General features: G+C 30.0%; 2 protein-coding genes and 1 long non-coding RNA gene across 6 annotated transcripts; 2 read left to right on the forward strand and 1 right to left on the reverse strand.

Annotated features, from left to right (window-relative positions):
• Window positions 1-210: 210 nt before the first annotated feature.
• Window positions 211-1845, reverse strand: LOC113006200. Its single transcript, XR_005574239.1, has 3 exons — window positions 1590-1845; window positions 1067-1507; window positions 211-507 (listed from the first exon to the last, which is right to left on the reverse strand). It is a non-coding gene; the product is annotated as an uncharacterized LOC113006200 (long non-coding RNA).
• Window positions 1846-5671: 3826 nt separating this feature from the next.
• On the forward strand, window positions 5672-14992 carry LOC105204561 (vesicle-fusing ATPase 1). Its single transcript, XM_026132044.2, has 10 exons — window positions 5672-5802; window positions 6104-6192; window positions 7596-7820; window positions 8675-9302; window positions 9406-9630; window positions 9802-10101; window positions 10394-10684; window positions 11017-11201; window positions 11269-11427; window positions 11948-14992. Exons 1-10 carry the CDS (start codon window positions 5794-5796, stop codon window positions 12063-12065), a joined length of 2229 nt encoding a protein of 742 aa, XP_025987829.1. The 5' UTR covers window positions 5672-5793; the 3' UTR covers window positions 12066-14992.
• A 718-nt stretch (window positions 14993-15710) lies between these two features.
• On the forward strand, window positions 15711-19906 carry LOC105204562 (sepiapterin reductase). 4 transcript variants are annotated; one of them, XM_026132043.2, is made up of 4 exons: window positions 15711-16037; window positions 16108-16286; window positions 17585-17753; window positions 18522-18735. In XM_026132043.2, exons 1-3 carry the CDS (start codon window positions 15881-15883, stop codon window positions 17726-17728), a joined length of 480 nt encoding a protein of 159 aa, XP_025987828.1. In that variant the 5' UTR covers window positions 15711-15880; the 3' UTR covers window positions 17729-17753; window positions 18522-18735. The 4 variants fall into 4 exon arrangements, with proteins under 4 accessions (XP_025987828.1, XP_025987827.1, XP_025987826.1 ...); XM_026132042.2 differs by having other exon boundaries at window positions 18489-18714; XM_026132041.2 differs by lacking the exons at window positions 15711-16037; window positions 16108-16286 and adding exons at window positions 18848-19158; window positions 19272-19906 and having other exon boundaries at window positions 18489-18761.
• The last annotated feature ends 625 nt before the right edge of the window (window positions 19907-20531 follow it).

Consider the following 20531-nt stretch of genomic DNA (forward strand, 5'->3'; position numbering starts at 1 on the left):
AAACTCCTATGCTTTTTTCGGTACCAGTGTTTGCAGCGCCATCACTTTTTGACACCCTCACAGACGAGAACTAAATTTTATTGTGTGAGTGTTCCGCCATATTGATATACACATACAAACTGAAAGTAGGTGAGGATGGTGAATAAATTGAGGCATTTTTTCTTTTATTAAAAATATTTGCTATTAATATTTATTTACAAATTAGAATACATTGAAAATAAGAATAAGAATATTTATTATAACGTACAATAGATACAATACACAATTATAATATAATATACAATATACAATTTATATTTTATATTTGTCAAATATTTGTATGTTCTTTTTCGTATTGTTTTTCCATTTTATATTGTAGTATAAAATTTTTGATTAACAAATTAATTCGGTGTTCAAAATTGTATGTGATGGACATAATAAAAATTTAAATATAAAATTATAAGATGAACGGGATCTACGATAAATGCCCAAACAGAATATCTTATCCTGAATTGTATATCGTCTTGCCTATAACACAAATAAAAAACCAAAAACTAAGCATATGTATTATAAATATTGTGAAAGTAAAAAAATTGCTAAATATATACGCTGCATTTCTAATATTGTGAAAGTAAGAAAGTTGCAAAATATATATACTGTATTCTTTCATGATAAATGCATACTGCATACAAGTATTTCTCACAATTACTATTTAAACATTATATTTATATAAATTATGCCAATATACGTAAAATTTAAATACAATAATATAATTTAAACAGGCACCAAAGCACTTATCAGGGCATTATCCGAGAAAATTTATATATATATATATATATATATATATATATATATATATATATGTATATATGTATATATGTATAATTATATGTATACATATAAAATTTTTTACGGGTTTTTCACAATTATTAGGGAACAATTAACATTGGTTTATAATAGTTGTTAGCGTAAGAAATTGGCCAATCATAATAGATTTATAAAAATATACTCGATTATGATTAACCAATTTTTACTGTTATGGCTATTATAAACCAACTGTTATTCATATGTTAGGATTAAGAATTACCTGTGGTGGAACATCATTATTTCTCAACATCATATTGATGAAGTCCTCTCGTATTTTTGTAGTTTTATCCTCCTTGCCCTTACATTTTCTTCTATTTAATATCAAATTCTTGTAATTGTCTCTTGTTGTATGCTTTGTTCTTGATGCTGTATAGTATTCTTAAATTGTGTTGTACATGCCTCTGTTGTTATGAAAGGAACAGCAGTCCGATTTAGTCTTCGATATTTGGAAGTCCCAGTATAATCACTTTCTTTAAAGTGTTCATAACAAATTCTAAGCTTACTAATTTCATTTTCTTTGTAGGGTTTCAAAATTAAACTTTTTAACCACTTTTCACGCATGTGTACATTTGTTGGAAATACATGCGATGGCATATTTTTCTTTTATGTACAATTGAGTACACAACATGCTCTAACCATTCTGGTACACTTATTCTTTAATCTATAAACAGAAAAAAAACATCGGATATAAACATTACATTTAATTTATCCAAAGTATTTATCCAAATGCAATTGATACTTACAGACGCAAACCTAATTTAATAACGAGAAATACGTGATCTTCTTCTTCTTTCTTTTTATTGATATCCGTCCCCAATAATTCAACAGGATAACTGGACCAATACAGAAACAATAACTGGAATAATAAAACACCGAAATCCGATTGTGATGCACACAACAAACACAAAAATGTTAACGGATTAAAGCGTTCGAACTCCTAGTGCTCCTAGACTGCCAATATGGCGGAACACTCACACAATAAAATTTAGTTCTCGTCTGTGAGGGTGTCAAAAAGTGATGGCGCTGCAAACACTGGTACCGAGGAAAGCATAGGAGTTTGTAACCCCTGGCGGGATGCACGCAATGGGCCGATACTTAGGCTGCGTTCCGAAATTCACTGCCAGTACTGAAAATCTATAGTATACGTAACGCACAGATATCTATACTAAACTAGATCGCTAACCTGTGGCATTAGCATATGACAGTATTGAGGCAGGAAGGATATCCGGTTTCAGCCATGTTACCTACAACAAAATGGCAGCTCCAATGCCGCTCTAATGCCGCTCTTGCTTGTCATTATGGCACGATATCGAAAAAACACACTCGATAATCGCAATTAATATGCTCAACGGTGCTCAGCGGTTAACCGGTTTAGTTGTCAAACCTGTCAAACACATACGCACTAACCTAATCTACGCGTAGACGCCATTTTCTTGTTGGGTAAGATGGCCGAATCCGGATATCCTGCCGGACACAGCTATTCAGCCGAAGGTAGCGATCTAGTTGTTAGATAGATATCTGTGACGTAACGTGAACTATAGATTTTCAGTACTTGCAGTGTATATCGGAACGCAGCCTCAATCGCATGATGTAAGAAGAAAGGTGAAACAAGTAACCAGATGCGCAGTAGATCATACTCTAGACCAATCAGAACTGGGTCCAAATTTTGAGATTCAATATGGCTACGGCTGCGGTACTGGGACGTATGTATACTTGTATTTATACGTGAATCTGAGATAATTGGTGAATCGAAGAAATTCAAAGCTACTTAAAAAAAGAAGAACGTGAAGGTAAGGTTGAGACTTTGTACATTAATGAAAATTGTGATTTAAAATTTTTTAAACTTGGATTAGAAGAAATTTGGAAAGTTATAAGAATGAGCTTATGTGTATGGCTAAATTGTTATATTTCATGTTTATAACAACAGTGTTTATTGCAACAGTGATTTGTGTTAAAGATAATAAATTTCAAGTATTTTTACATTTTTATATATATATTTTTTTTAACAACTTCTACATTTTAAGTACGTGTAAATACATATATTGTTCGTATTTAAATTGCGCGGATATATTTGGACCCAAATTTCATTGGCGCATCACATTGAGCCACGCCTCTTACCGCGCATCGAGCCGCCGACGATGCGCGTTGTTTCACCTTGTATTTTACATCATAGGCTTGTTTCGAGGGGAAATTCACAGCCGGCATTGGTGTACAAAATTTCGGCAGTGGACTGCCGAAAAAAGTAAGCAGTGACCTATAATATTGACGGCATTGTCGTCAGTGGTTGGGGAGTGGTGAGCTCACTTCAGAGTCGGTTTTTCGATCATGGGGTTGAGCACAAAAATTTTTGAATACTTCGGGAAAGCTTTAGAATTCTTGTGCAGGCATTGGCGTATGATAATGGGCACGCGGTAGTGTTCATAATTGCATGGCATTGCCTTAATTTTAATATAGGATTGACGGCATTGTAGGCATTGACTAACAATAAGCATTGTCGGCAGTGTACAAAAATGTCGGCAGTGTTTTACAGCAATGCCAAAAATCGGCATTGGTGTACAAAATTTTGGGTTGTGAATTCCCCCTCGGCTTGTTTTCTATTCCTGCACTAGACTGCACTGGAACGTTCTTTCTTGCTTTCGCTAACTATCAAATATATATCTATTTCATTTTAAGTGCACACTAATTTAGGGAGTTCAGGAACAGAAAACAAACGGCATGTGTACTCTAGGAGGGAGACGCTTCTTATCCTGTTTCCATGGATAAGATCCAGTCTTATGGCTCCTGCACACCAGCGCGATGACGCAACATGCGACGCGCGATTATCCAATAGGCGTACAATTTTTTGAGAAAAACGTACGCCCATTGGATAAACGCGCGTCGCGTATCGCAAATCGCGCTGGTCTGCCAGAGCCATTAGTCAAAAGTTTTATGTTTCAAGCCTCATTCGGTAACTAATCTTGCGAAAATTTATGTCGGGAAACAGCGGATGTAACATTACTTTTTGAATAATACCATTGCACTCTTACAATTAGTTCTTCGTAGCCGTACTGTGTTACACTTTCTGCACGAAAAAAGAAATACATATAAATGAAAAATATAAATGAATTAGACGTGAGGGAGAGAAAGAGAGAAGCTGAAAGAAAGTACAGAAAATTCGAAGAACAAACTTTCAGATTTGTATTCACAAATTAAAAGTCAATTTTAAATAAATTTAAACTATAAATTAAAATTTTTTAATTTTCAATAATTTATTTAATTAAATTAAAATAATTATAATTATAATTTTATTACTGTTTTGAATGGTTAAAATTAAAGATAATTGCAATATGAAACATATAGCTGTATAATTTTAATATTAATTTTTATTGTAAAAAAAATATAATAAAAATGTATAGGCGAATTTTTTAATTCAATTGATTAATTGCACATTATACATATATGTATAAACAAATACAACTTTGTTCTGTAAAAAGCTACATTTGCATATATATAATAAGATTGATTTAATTGATGAATTAAAAAAATAAGCCAATTAAGCAGCAAACATTTATTGTTTTTAAAAATAATGTTTTAAAAATATTTTAAAAACATATATTTGATATTGAACGACATAATTTCTTTTTCAAGTATTGAAATATACGCGTTATTACTTATTTTAAACGCGGGGCGGAAGACGAACGCTCGTCTTCTCTCTTTCTTTTGTGCGCATGATTGCGGATGATTTCACCGGATCAATATCAAAGCAGTGCTGCCTCGGTGTTGGAAAGTCAGTGAATTTATTTATTTATTATAGACAGAACATTTTGTGCACATGCGTAAAGTATATCATCGTCCACGTGACTGATTTTGACAGGTTCGTACTGATCTAAATGCTTCTTAGGACACATATACATGTGTAAATTATATTTATTTTTTATTTTATCACATGCATTTTTTTTATTAATAATATGTATGAAGTATATTATAGCACATTTATTTTATGAATAAAGTAGTATTTTACTAAATAAATGAACTAAACTAAATAAACATATTTTAGTTTTCTTGCATACAAAATTTAAAGCTTACGTATTTGTATTGATCTGAAAATATTTATTAAAAATGAGTCCTTAAAATTAAATTTTAGAGTAAAAGAAAATAAAACAATTTTAATAGTTTTATTGAAATTTATTTGAATTTAAAATAAATTAAAATTTTTATGATTATTTTTAAATTAAAATTAAAATTATATTAAATTAAATTATGCTAAAATTGTGTTAACATTTTACTGAAAAGTTTTCCAAAAGTTAAAACAATTTCAGAAAATTTTATTGATGTTTTAATTAATTTTTTGACAACATTTTTTTAAATAAATTTTAATAAAACCGTTTAAACTGTCTTATTTTCTTTTACTCTGAAAAATTCAATTTTGAGGATTTATTTTCAAGAAATCTTTTAATAAAATGGAATTGTCTTCTTTAAAAAAGTATGATACTCTCAATAAGAATGAAAAATGTACGTAATTACTGTTGCGCCTTTTATACAGTTAGCGTTTCAATTCTAGCATTCTGATGTAGAATTTTGCAGAATATGTTTTCCGTCAGGTAATTTTGCTAAAATACCAATTTCAGTAAAATTTTTTCACCAGACGTTATTAATATTTATTAAAATCAATATTTACTTTTCTAATCCTCTTTTGCCTCTTTTGATTTCCTACTATCATTTTTTTTTACTTTATATTTCTTCAACATTTCATTCTACACGTGATTCAACGATACCTCTTATTACAATAAAATATGTACGCGATTGAGGTCTATGATAGCGGCTGCTAGCGGCCGTTCTACTGCGCATGACCTAGTACCTCCCACACCGTCTGATCTGAGATAAGCGAACGACAGTTGCGCTACTGTGCCCTGTGTCGCAGTTAGTGCGCGGTGCGGGCTCCAGATTCTGTTGATTTTCTGTCGTAAGATGTCAAAGGTGAGTACCGGAGTACCGAGAGAGCCAGGCGTGGCGGCCACAAGTGTCATCACGATGACACGCCGTTTGCACTCGTCACCTCGCGCGAAACGGATGACGGCGCCGGTCTGTCTTCGCGGACACTCGCGGACGGGATAGCGCGCGGTCGTCGCGTAGCCTCCTTGAGAAAATTGCTCCGCACGATCCGCTCCAACTCCGTCGTCCCTCCCCCTTCGAATCGAATCGTCGCATCAATACTCCTCTTCGTCAAGTTCGTCCTACATAAAATATGAAACGTAACGTAGAATTTGTCTTGCTTCAGCGAATGAAAGCAGTGAGATGTCCCACGGACGAGCTCAGCCTCTCCAACTGTGCGATCATCAACGCCGACGATTTCCCTGACGATGTCAGGTAAGGATTCGATCGCAATGTGACGTGTACAGTTGTCTTTAAGCTGGCATCGGACTACGCGTGGATTTACAGATTGAGATTATTGATTAAAGGTTGAAAGTTATCCGATTATCGCATTATGATGCAATCTGCATTGCAGTTGATATTATATGAGGGCCAGTTTAATTTATGAAATGTTGAATAAAAAAAATAATGTGTGTAAATATAAGCAAGAAGAAATATGATGTTGATATTTTTAATAATAATTGCTTAATTTAAAAACAAATGTAATTTGAGAAATGTCAGATAAAATAATACATGCAATTATAAACAAAAGGTATTTTTTTTTGTTTCTAATTTATATTAGAACTGCTGCTTTTTTAATAATTGCTAAAGAGAAAATCCCATAGAATTGATTGTTGTATATGAATAAATTATCTTTTTTTTCTGCTAAAAGAGAGGAGTGTCTGTCATAAAAAAGCCATAATAATAATACTGTTTTGCAGATAGTTATATTGCATTAACGAAACGTGAATTAACTTTTATTGCTTCTTTACTGTTAGATGTCTATCATCATATAATTAAAAAGTCTCCTAGCCATTGCTTATTGATTATTACGATTGAAGATTGGAAAAATAGACTGAACTTTAATTCCAATCTTTAATCTTAATCTTTACCTTCTTTGTTCTAACTTGTCAAAGTTATGTATAATCTTAATATAATTTTAATCAATTTTTGATGCATAGTTTGATACAAACTTTAGAGTCTATTATGAAAAATTGAATATTTGTATTAAATTGCTCAATAAATTAATACACATTTCATCAAAATTATGATTGTAACAAGATTTTTGATAAATAAAGTATGATAAACTGGCAATAAGGCAATTGGGCAAGTAATTTGTGTATTGTTTACTGATTTCCATAAAGCCAATTATTACTCCAATTATATTATCGTATTTTAATTATTGAGAATCCTTATAATCTTAATTTTTTGAATTCTAATTGTGTTGTAAATATTGTATTACTCATGTAATTATGGTATAAATATAATTGTAATACTCACGTAATTGCCTTGCTAAAACCAATTATGAGGATCTCAATGAAAATTTGAGTTAGGTTAGTTTATAAATTAATGAATACTTATATTAAAATACTAATTTGTATCTTGGAAAAATTTGAGGTGAAATAGAGAAATATAGTTTATGTTAAAGCAAATTATAAAAATACATACTTTACAATAAAAATTCACTATTAATCACTCTGCAGTTTTGTCAGATTACATAAACTTAATTGTTTTATTTTAAAATTGTTAAAAAATTTACGTGAGTTTATAAACTATTACTTCTTTTTTTCATAATTATGTATATGGTTAAATCACAATGCAATGAATATACTGATTGATATGTTTATTGTCCATTGCAGGCACATTGAAGTAACCACAACTCCGAATCATCACTTTGTATTTAGTGTGAGAACGCATCATGAAATTCCTCGTGGCACAGTTGGCTTCAGCTTGCCTCAACGGAAGTGGGCGACATTGTCTCTCAATCAGGAGATTGACGTTCGGCCATATCATTTTGATCCAACTTCTAACACGGAATGTTTATGCAACATTGTTTTGGAAGCCGATTTCTTGCAGAAGAAAACGTAAGTCTGTTGGAAAAAAATTTATACATTACACGAAATGATCAAAATCTTTTTACAATTTACAAAAATTTTCATATAATTGAAAATTAAGATGTAATTAAGATAAAGATATAATTAAGATTAAACTTTTTAAATAATTAAATATTAAACTATATTTATATATTAAACACAATGAATTATCATTTGAAGATGTTTAATACCTATTTTCTGAAATTATAAATTTAAAATTTAAAAATTTTATATAATAGATTGTTCTCATATATGTTCAGATTTTTATTTTAAAAATCTGGTGACAAAAGCAATAAAAATTATGAGAATTTTAGTTTGCAATGAATTTACTTGTGACTTTATGAAAAACGTGTGATCGTGTTGATTTAAGTGACTAAAATAAATAAAAAAATGATAGACATTAGAAAAATTAAAATTTGAAAAATATTGAAAAAATAATTTAAATATAAAAGAAATATTTTGACTATATGTATGCTGAAGAAATAAATATCTATTTATAAAAGAAATATTTGATTAAATGTTGACTAAGTTTAAGTACTAAATAATTCAAAAGATATTAAGGATTTGCTGCAGCAAAATAGTCATTTTCGTTGTTAAAACCATCCATAAACCAAATTTTTCGTTGTTTTGTTATTAGCAGTTGCAGTTTTAGGGCCAAAATTAGATATTTGCAACCAAAAATTTTTTGTCATTAATTAGGAAAAAAAAATAAATCTGAGAAATTTTTCTAAATTTTGATAACTTTTAGCTCATATTGTATATAATTAAAACATCCTTAAATAGGTAGCCGACTATTAGTTTTCTGTTATTTATTGTTTTATTACATTTATTTATTGTTATTTCAGTGTTACTTTGGAGCCGTACAATACAGATGAGATGGCCAGGGACTTCTTGCTACAGTTTTCAGGGCAGGCATTCACCGTGGGTCAGCAGCTGGCATTTCAATTTAAGGATAAGAAACTTCTTGGATTAGTTGTCAAGAGTTTGGAAGCTGCCGACCTATCAGCTATCAGTTCAGGACAGAGTACAGTGCCTAAGAAGACGAAGATGGGACGTTGCTTGGGCGATTCTATAATACAGTTTGAAAAGGCGGAGAACTCCAGCCTGAATCTTGTCGGACAGTCTAAGGGTAAAGCTGTCCGACAAGCGATTATCAATCCGGATTGGGACTTTCAGAAAATGGGTATCGGTGGCCTGGACAAAGAGTTCAGCGCTATTTTCCGAAGAGCGTTTGCATCCCGCGTTTTTCCAACGGAAGTCGTCACTCAATTGGGCTGCAAGCACGTAAAAGGAATCTTGTTATACGGACCACCTGGCACGGGAAAGACGTTAATGGCTCGGCAAATAGGAACGATGTTAAATTCGAGAGAGCCAAAAATTGTAAATGGCCCACAAATTTTAGATAAATACGTTGGTGAGAGTGAGGCTAATATCAGAAGATTATTCGCTGATGCAGAAGAAGAAGAAAAAAGGGTAAATAGTATGAAATATATATTTGAACTTCATATGCATTTAAATTGGATCTTTTATGAGTAACAGGAAAAAAAGATGGAAGCAAAATATTGTATATTTTTAGCTTGGACCAAACAGCGGGCTTCACATAATCATATTTGATGAAATAGATGCCATCTGTAAATCTCGAGGTAGTGTAGCAGGGAACACAGGAGTTCATGATACAGTGGTTAATCAGCTTCTGGCAAAGATCGATGGTGTCGAACAATTAAATAACATTCTTGTTATTGGTATGACCAATAGGAGGGACATGATTGATGAAGCCTTGTTGAGACCTGGCAGATTAGAAGTAAAATTGAATTTGTTTAATAATAAATAAACAGTTTCTTTAAAGCTTAAATGTGCGCGAATATGAATATGAACAGAACATCTGTTAGCGTTCAATTCGCATTTAGTTCCATTTGATATATTTTTTATTATTTAATGTTTTAAATGTCTTTTCATTTTTTTATACTTAAAGCTACAAATGGAAATCAGCTTACCAGATGAACACGGACGATTTCAAATTCTTAACATCCATACATCTAGAATGAGAGAATATAAAAAAATAGCACCTGACGTAGATTTGAAAGAGTTGGCCACTTTAACTAAGAATTTTAGTGGTGCAGAGTTAGAAGGTTTGGTTAGAGCGTCACAAAGTACCGCCATGAATCGATTAATTAAAGCTTCTAACAAGGTAGAAGTAGATCCATCTGCAATGGAAAAGCTTATGGTGTCTAGAAGTGACTTCTTCCATGCGTTGGAACATGATGTTAAACCGGTAAGTAATAGGAAATAAAAAAAAATCTCTCGTTTATTGGATAATCACTATTACAATTGAACCCAGTCAATTATATAATAATATATATTAATTATACTTTTACTTGTTACATTATTTAATGATGCTACATTTTTCTCCTTTTTTAATAGAATAAAGTTTGCTACATTTTGCTCCATATAATAATATATTTCGTTGTTTTAAATAGTTAATACTCCTAAGTCTATGGTTAATACACATTTATGTAAAAAAGACATATATTATAATAGCTAAACGTTATTTTCATATCTTGTAGGCATTCGGTACAAGTGCTGAAATATTAGATCAGTTGTTAACTCGTGGGATCATTAATTGGGGAAAGCCAGTGGCTGAAATTCTTGCTGATGGCAGTTTGTGCATTCAACAAGCTCGGGCGAACGAAGGATCTGGGCTTGTTTCTGTTCTTTTGGAAGGACCACCGAATAGTGGAAAAACGGCGCTTGCCGCACAAATTGCAAAGAATTCAGACTTTCCATTTGTTAAAGTATGCACACCTGAGGATATGGTTGGTTTTATTGAATCTGCAAAATGTCTTTCTATACGAAAGGTATAATACAATTTATTTTATATTTCTTACATAAGTTTATCTTGTAGCAAATATTTATAATATTAATATTTATAATATTAAGTATAGCCTTGGTTAAACATATTAGGCATCTATATATTTTTATTTAGAATTCTTTTATTTATTATTACCTATTGCTGACATTATTATAAGTTTAAAGTTCTTGAAACAGAAAATAATTTGCATTTTAATTTCTGTTTAATTTCTTCCACTTAAAAATATTTTTAAAAATTATAAAATGCCTATTATTTTTGGTCAAGGCTATATTTTATGTACAGCTTAGAAAATAATCGTTTATCAATTGTGCATTTTAGGTATTCGACGATGCATATCGTTCACAGCTCAGTTGCATTTTAGTTGACAATATTGAACGTCTACTAGATTATGGTCCAATCGGACCGAGATATTCCAATCTGACATTGCAAGCGCTTTTGCTGTTGTTAAAGAAATCGCCGCCACCTGGTCGTAAACTATTGATTTTGTGCACTTCCAGTTGCAGGTAAAATAAGGGCTTTTTTCCATGGAGAAAAAATTATTAAAAAATTATTTTCTTAATTTTTTTTCAGACAAGTTTTAGACGAGCTGGGATTACTTTCAGCATTTAACACCATCCTTCATGTGCCTAATTTATCAACCCCTGATAATCTGTTGAACGTGTTGGAAGAAGTTGATCTCTTCACAAAACACGAAATGGCTTCCTTACATGGAAAACTTCAAGGAAAACGGTGAGATATTACTAAACTTCTATTAATTACTTCTATTAATAATTTTATTAAGACAATATATAAGGTGTCCAAGAAAAGATCAGGCTCAAGTTTATATCATTTTAATAAAATTGAGTAAGCGAAAAAAGTTGCTTTATTGGAAAGTCATAAATATTAAAAAAATTTTATTAATTGTATTATAATAAATATCGAAAATGTTATAATAAATTTTGAAAATTCTTCTTTCTACAAGAATGCAAGCTTCTATTCATCGAAATCTTTCAAATATTTTTTATATATTGTAATTATTATAACAATTGATAAAAATTTTTAAACGTTTATAGCTTTTTAATAAAACCTTTTTAAGTTTGTATAAATTTTTTTCACCTACTTGATTTCATTAACATGTTATATAAGTTTCGCCAACCTTTCCATATCCTATATATGTAATTCGGCGTATATGATATAATATAAACATTATATCAATATTTTATCATATATTTTATTATTACATATTTTATGATGTATTTTACGTTTTTAGCATATTTGTCGGTATCAAGAAGTTGCTGTGCCAAATAGATATGGCACGACAAGTGGAACCAAGTTACAGAGTTGCAAAATTCCTATCAAAATTGGAAGAAGAAGGCGGGTTAGAGTAAGACATGTTTCATTTCGAGCTCTATTTTGAGCTCGTAGTATAGAAAGTCGCGACGAATGCTTGAGCATTCTAAATTCCAAATGAACTTACGCCTAGAAGAGCTTCAAAAGCGTGGGTTTTTTTCGAGTTTAGAAAGATAAAGAATACATTTTTTGCTCAAGCTAGCGATTTTGATCAGCCCAAAAATGAACGTATTCACAAATTGCAGCAATTTAAATGTAGAAATTTATAGCTTCTGCGTATAAGTAAAAGATATAATCAGTGATACCTAGTGATCTCCTCTGTATTACAATGAGTTTCCATAATAGGTAGAAAATAGATAATACCAGCTTATATTGTGATGCATATCTGAGAGCACATAATTAACTTTGTACTGTCTGAAGTACAAGAACTACACTATTACAGATATTCAAACAAGCATTATTAATTTTGTAAATCACAGAAATGAAAAAAAAACCATATTTTCCTATAATATTTCCATACAATAAATCCTTTTTTTATGTCATTATAATTTAATTTAAATCTGATTGACTTTATCACATCCAATTTCTTTATTTTGTAGACTTTTAACGACTTAACGAATTTATTCGTTGGGCTTGTGCGCGTTTAGAGGTAATAATTTGCCACAATTTAAACAAATCCGATATTTAAACGAATATCCGATTGTTGCATAATAATGTACAATTGTATAGTTACTACATGGAAATGTAGCTTTTGCTGCCGTAGAATTGATTGCACTCACTGTCATTTATTGCTATTTAGAAGTTTCAGGATTCTTCATCTTTCTAAGTTATAATCTAAGTTATAATTCTAATTATAACGTAGACGGAAAGGAAGACAATTTCTATGAATAGCATAGCACTAGCACATGATTGCAATAAACGCAGCTATAGATAAAAATGAAAGCTGGACGTATTTCTATAGTTGTACATTACGTGATACATATTTATTCCAGCACAGATATTTTTAAAGGGCAGTCTTACTTCTTGAATACATCTTGAATTGTATAATGCAGATGTGATTCTAGAACAGTGCTTCCTATTTGTGACAAGGAATGACGGATGAAATAGATCACTTTTATGACCTAAAGAGTGATAAATTATACATGTAATTTTATAATTTTTAAGTCATTGAATATGATATCATTAATTTTATTTGTCTACACTGTGGGAAAATGATAAAAATTTATTTTAAAGGGATCAAAATCTTTTCTAATAATAATATTATTTGAACAATGATATCTTTATTTGAATTATTTCATTATTTGTATTATGTTATAATTTATTTTTATGACTTTTTTAATTACCAAAATTGAAAGCCATATCAAGATTAAAGATTAAGATTAAACTTCTAAAATATTAAATTCCTTTAAGCCGAGCCGTCAAACTACAGCAAAGTGTCACACGTGTTAAATAAAATTAATATCATATTTAACGACTCGAAAACTATAAAATTATATAGAATTTATGTTACAAATTTTAGACTAAAATTGACCTATTTCATCTATCGTCTTTTGTCATTTTATTAGAAAAATGTAATATGAGAGTATATATCTATTTAAGCAATGTTTCATAATGCAATAGTTATTAGCAGATTAAATATGTATTTAGCAAATAGAAATAATTGATAAAGCATTTGACCAAACTTTCCGTTATACAGTATGTAATTATTTTTGTGTAAGAATATAATTAATTCAATACTAGTTAATTAATAATTTAGCTTATATCTATAACATTACTTTTACGTGTAATAAGGAAAAAACAATTTATTTATTTAATTAAATCAAACTTCACTGTACATGTGTAATATAAAAAAATATTTTATTTTAAATAATACTAGGAAATAAAATAAGAGGAAAGAGGATGCTCTAAATATAAATATCTTTTTTTTGTAAGAGAATAAAATTTATAAAAAAAGGAGGCTTTGGCGTGAGACATCAACGATAACAATAATTAATAAATAAATAATAATGACCTTGTATATGCTAAAATTTATATATACATACATATAAATATATATACATACATCAGAAATATTAGGGGAAACACTGTTCTAGTTTGTAATTGAGAAATCATTGTTTATAAGGATATGACAGATGTCATATCCTTATTCAATTAAAAGTGGAACGCTAGGATATCTATCATCTTACAGACAAGTGTCAATCTGTAAGGATATGACAGGTGTTAATATGCAGCAATAAACATAGCTACAAAGAGATGTACTTGTTATATTCTCGTATATCGTGTATTTATTGTTAAGTGCATCGGCGAATGCACATATTGTATATTGTACGCTATGTATAATCGTGCACATGTTGATTCAATGTTTGTCACTATACAGTTTGGAAAAAATGATAAAAATAGGTAGAATAGTTGTAAGGACAGCCGAATTTTAGTCAATATCTGTGTCAATATTTCTCCACTATTTACGACGTGTATCAACAAAAGAGCATTCCAATTATCGCGTGAAACATATTTATTCTGTTACGAATACTATCGTGAAGGACGATAAAGAGGAGAATACGTTACATATGTGCGTTTTGTATTCTTATTTTTTTGTATAAATTAAGAGAGAGATTGATATAATTATGTAATTTGTTATTAGAATATAAGTTTCTCTGAATTGTGAATTATTAATGAATAATATAAGTTTATTTATTTGTTTTATACAATGCTGTGTTAATTGTATCTATTATAGCTTGAGGGATTCATCGAGCTAATTATGTTCATTATATGTGTATATGTGCATAAGAAAGGAATCATACGTATTGCAGGCGTGTTACGAAGAAATTTCGCTTGTGCAGTATTTCTTGTAATATAATCTACTTGTCTCTGTATTAATCAATGTGATCTGCTATCGATGCAAGACAAAAATAAAATTACCCACGAATGTATAGAAGGCCTTCAATAATGTGCATATCAATAACATCTCATGTAAATAAGGATCCAAGTGAATCAAATTAATATACACACATTTACCTCCGTAATACTTCCCATAAAAAATTCCTAAATGTGAAAAGGGAACACAGTAGAGGATATAAATATTAAATAAATTTATGTCTTTATGTACATATATAAAACTAGCTTATCATAATTTTCTATATAGAATCTGTAATATTAAATAATTAAACCTTATAATAACACGTATAGATACAGTATAATAATTTTATTAGTGAAAAGATTATAGATTTATCAAATAGGAAATTAAATTATATAAGATAAAAAATATATAAAATACTATACAAATGAACGAAAGTACCAGAAAAATTTTTCGAAAACCAAACATTTGAGAAAAGTTCTTCATACAAAAATGCATGATTTGAAAAAGTTACTAACAAAATAATAAAATTGATGATAAAATTAATTTTCGAAAAAAATTAATTTGTCAAAATCACAACGCTATTTTTTATTTTAAATTAGAGGAATAACAAAATAATATGATTTCTCTAATTTAATACTTATTTATGATTCCTTTAATTATTTTACCTATCATATCTTTATAAAAGTATTAAGGTAAAGTTATCGAACAGTCAATAGTTTACGACATGACATATATTTTATACTTTATTCTGGTATATTTTGACAAGTACAAAATATTGCTCTTTTGATATGTCGGTTTTCATCAATCTAGTGGAACGTAGTATCGAAGTCTTTTTACCATCGGAGTACCGCCATCATCCTTACTCAATGCGACGCAATCTCATCTCAGAGCATATTTTGTGATTTGTGTGCGATTAGCAGTATCGTAAGAAGCGAAAGTGCGCGCGTGATACAGCGAATTCTTTAACGAAGGTCGCAGATAACGGGGGCATTTAGAATGAAAACGAATATCAGCGATCCCTGGCGCGGAACGCACGCGGAAACAGCGGCAGACGACAACGGTACGCCGAATGATCGTTTCGAGGATTCCTTCCTGGACGACGGAATCAGTCATCGTCGATTGTCGGATTCGGAGCAGTATCTACAGAAGTTGTGTAAGGCATTTTCTTCGAGATTTCTGGTTTTTCTCTGATCATTTCTAATATGTTTTTCTCCCGATGACAGACTCGAGGTTAAGAGTGCTTCAGGGAGGCACCACGAAAAAGGATCTCGTGACGTCATTGTCGGTGGCAAAAGAGGATTGCATTGCACGTTTGATCACTTCTGGGAGCAATCCCCAGTCCGAAGAGGAAGCCGAGTTGGCGTCAAATCCTCTGATACGGCACATAGCCCCTCATCTACAAGTGAGCATCTGGATAATAATTAACTACTTTATTTAGTTTATTTGTAACTGAGCTTTATTTACTCCAATGTATTTAACTCTAATCTCAGTTTATGATTTATTTTTTATTTTTTTCTAATTCTAAGAAGTCTAATTCTAAGGCCAACATGGGTTATTTGAGATCCCAGACAGCTTTCCTATTTTGCTGATTCTTCCTCAAATTTTGACAAAAAAAAAATAAGACATTTTGGATCCTATAATTATAAATGTTAGAAAAACATACCAAAATTTTTTTCAGAATTTTTAGAATTTAAATACTTTGAAAAATATAATCGTTTATCAGTGACTACGTTGGTCTGACTAAGCAGTAAAAAATATATCGATTTGCTGAAGACTAAAGTTAGTTCTTTATAAACTTGAGTAACTCATGTCCAATCAATTTCTGTTCAGGGAAGTTTTGCGAAATCTTAAAGAGTCCCTCATTCTTTATCTTCTTGTAAAAAAAATTGTGATGGAGATCTCTATGTGTTGGTACAACCAAGGCATGATTTCCCTATAAACAACATCGAGTTGATTTCTGTATCAAGCATTAGTGACCTAGGATCATAAACAACATTGCTTTTTTGAAAAAAATTTCTTACAATCACAAGTATTCTATTTTTATTTTCAATTAACATTTGAACAACTGTTTATTTAAAAATTATTTTTCTCTAATAAAAATCACTATTAAAAAAAAATAAATTTAACGAACAGAGATCGAAGGTTTAAATCTCATGGTGCAAACAAGACAACATTACGCTTGAGAAAGACATTATTTTTGCATCAAAATACAAAATGCTTATTTTATCATACTTAATTTTTTCTATTTATCCTTTATTGAAAATTACTTGTTTTGAATTATACTTTATGTAGAATTTGAAGTGTCTGTATTTTTTTTTTCAAAACTTTATACTTAAATTTAAAAATCCTTGAATTATTTTTTTTTTATATAATATATATTATAAAAAGTTATAATATTTCAAGTCAAACAATTCTTTTACTCATAATTTGTTACTTAGCTTTGGTATAATTAAATTATACATTTTATTTTTTTCTCAAAATAAAATACAGACAATTGTTCTAGAAACATAAATGTAGGTTCATGAATTTTTAGAGAATTTTTGCATCACTTTAAATAGATGAAAGAGGTTGGACGCTTACCCAAGTTTATAGAGATAAGGATTAATTTACAGTACATTGGTGCAAATCTAAAGCTTTCCAAATAATCGAAAAAAGTATTTTATATTAAAAATCTGCAAATTATTTATTTTCTATGCATAGGCTTTAACAGCCAGCGAATTGGTCCATCTTCTGAAAGCAGACGTACTTGAAGCGACTATACAAGCCGACCGTGAACAAGATACTACAGAGGAATTACAAACGAATCAATCATCAACGGAGGAGAACCCAGACCATAATAATTAGTTGCTATAAATTCAGTTGGCTTTGGGTAAGTTGGTTTTTTCTTTACCAAGTTACATTAAAAATTGTATAAACTATAAACGTAGTTAAATTAAATGAAAAATTATTTTAAAAAATTTATTAAATTATTTAATTGATATTTATAATTACATTATTTTTATAATTATTTTGAATGAAAATTAAAGTTAATTGCAATATTAAATATAATATAAATACATTCAATATTTTTACTTGGAAAAATTATCATTTTTAAAATATTTAAATATCAAATTACTTATAAATTTTTTATTTATAAATTAAATTTATGTAAAATATTCATATAGAAGTCTAATTTTCAAGAAGACAATATGTATTTTTTTATAATTATTTATAACAATAATATAAAAATAATTGTGATTATGTATAATATATTACAAATTAATGAATTTTAATAGAAGTTTTATTTCTCAAAATCTGTACTTAACTTTTAAATCATCGTAGTCGCTAGTAAAATCTTTATTTCTTTCTATTCAAATAAAGTTACATGATAGAAATAATCAATGGATACGAAAACCAATCTAATGTTTGAGATTTTATAAAAGAAAAAAATTTTTGAAAATTATAATTTAAGAATTATTGGTGCTTTTAGAAAAACAAAAAAATTTTAACTTAAAAAAATCAAAATTAAAAAATAACTAATTGAAGTTAAAAGTTATCGCACTTGTAATTCATTTGTTATACTTAGAGTTAACTTATTAAGTTTATTACTTTAACTCCTAACTAGTTATTATCCCGAGACTCTAAATTTGCTACATAGACACCATGTCGGTTGAAGTATTGTCTGGCAAAGTTTTTCTATTGGTAACTGGTGCGAGTCGCGGTATCGGCCGTCAGATCGCGATAACATTCGGTTCGCTATTAGAGGAAGGCTCGCGTATTCTTTTATTAGCAAGGAATAAGAATGCGTTACAAGAAGTCGCCAAAAGTATACTTTCCAAAGCCAAAGTTTGTACCATCAGCACGGATTTGAGTAAAACAACTCTCACCGAGTTTAAAGGTAAATAAAAAACAGAAATTTTCAAACATATTTTTCATACAGGATGCAATCACTGAATGAAGAACAATTTCATTTTTATAATCTAGAATTTCTATCGGAATCTTTGAATGGCACTACTCCTGATGCATTTGATCGAATGGTCCTGGTACATAATGTGGGGTCCTTGGGCGATATGTCTCAAACCGTAAACGAAATACTGGACGTGAACATTTGGAGAAATCTTTTCGATCTAAACTTTTCCATACCCGCTGTATTGAACGCAGTAGTCATGAATACGTTTGCTAATAAAAGTATTAAGAAGACAGTTATCAATATTACATCTTTGTATGCTATTCAAGCGGGCATTGGCAGTGCTCAATATTCCTCGGTGAAAGCAGCACGAGAAATGTATTTTAAGGTATGTGTATACATACATATGTGTGCGTGTATTTTTTTATATGATACTCTGTCCATGTAATAGATATAATCACATATTTTTTCGATTATTAATTTTTTTTCTTCGTATATTAGGTTTTTGCTTTGGAAAATCCTGATGTTAACGTGTTAAATTACGCTCCGGGACCCGTTGATACAGATATGTTTGCAATGGTATGTGAAAAACTCGTTGATGCTGAAACTAAAAAGCTGTTTAATGAGATGCGAGAAAAGAAAACCGTGTTGACAACAGAACAGACTGTTAATCGCCTCGTGGAGATTTTAAAAGAACAAAAATACAATTCGGCCGATCATGTAGATTATTATGATAAATTGTAAAATAAAAATAATGATGTTTATAGAGAGAAGAAACACAGAAAGTAAAATACTTTCTCAGCGAACAAATTTATTCTTTTACATTAAACATAATTTTATTCTATATTCTTAAAGATATAATAACATAATAACTTGAGAAATAATATAAATATTGTAAATAATTTCTCTCTATAAATTATATATTTATAATTTTTGTTTAATATTCTTTTGTAATTAATGAACTTGATAGTATTTGAATAACAATTACAATTAACATCTATAAAGAATTCGCACAATTTTATTTTAAAAAAATCTCAAAATTATTCATACCTGCTTTAATGAATTCTATTTTATCTTATACTTTCTCTTATAAAATATTGTATAGAAAAACATTAAGAATATAAAAGGAAAAAGTATGTGCATGTATATTTATATAAAAACTATGGACACATCTATGAGCGTGAAGCTGGCAGCCAGACCTAGCAGCCAGCCAGGGACGAATAAGGTGCCGGGGCCCCGTAAATAAAAAGTGATTAGAATTACAAAAAAACAATTGTTAGCCAATGTTACGCTCAAAGTAATAACAGATACGCCATTATTTCAAAGACAAACCATTGTATTAGTAATAAAATAAAATAAACTAATTATTTAACAGTTAGATATGATAACAGTAAATACCAAAGACAAACGCATACCCGTAGAGAGTCAAAAAAAATCACAGACACATCTCTCAATGAGCATAAAACGACGAAGTAGCGACCGAAGCGATGACGGCCCTTATTGTTTATTTAAAAAATTAATTAACAATTTCACTGAATAGCAGCCAAAGACGTACGCATATCCGTAGAGAGTTGAAAAAAATCACAGACACATCTCTCAATGAGCATAAAACGACGAAGTAGCGACCGAAGCGATGACGGCCCTTATTGTTTATTTAAAAAATTAATTAACAATTTCACTGAATAGCAGCCAAAGACGTACGCATATCCGTAGAGAGTTGAAAAAAATCACAGACACATCTCTCAATGAGCATAAAACGAC

Source organism: Solenopsis invicta, chromosome 3 (assembly GCF_016802725.1).
Source record: "Solenopsis invicta isolate M01_SB chromosome 3, UNIL_Sinv_3.0, whole genome shotgun sequence".
Lineage (NCBI taxonomy): Eukaryota > Metazoa > Arthropoda > Insecta > Hymenoptera > Formicidae > Solenopsis > Solenopsis invicta.

Excerpts from the sequence above, each read along its gene's own strand:
- LOC105204561 (XM_026132044.2), top strand. Across the intron at positions 9,303-9,405 it reads CAGAAGAAGAAGAAAAAAGG|CTTGGACCAAACAGCGGGCT; the intron begins GTAAATAGTATG and ends GTATATTTTTAG. Across the intron at positions 9,631-9,801 it reads TGAGACCTGGCAGATTAGAA|CTACAAATGGAAATCAGCTT; the intron begins GTAAAATTGAAT and ends TTATACTTAAAG.
- LOC105204562 (XM_026132041.2), top strand. The coding sequence starts at position 18,527 with ATGTCGGTTGAAGTATTGTCTGGCAAAGTTTTTCTATTGGTAACTGGT. Across the intron at positions 18,762-18,847 it reads AACTCTCACCGAGTTTAAAG|AATTTCTATCGGAATCTTTG; the intron begins GTAAATAAAAAA and ends TTTATAATCTAG. Across the intron at positions 19,159-19,271 it reads CACGAGAAATGTATTTTAAG|GTTTTTGCTTTGGAAAATCC; the intron begins GTATGTGTATAC and ends TTCGTATATTAG.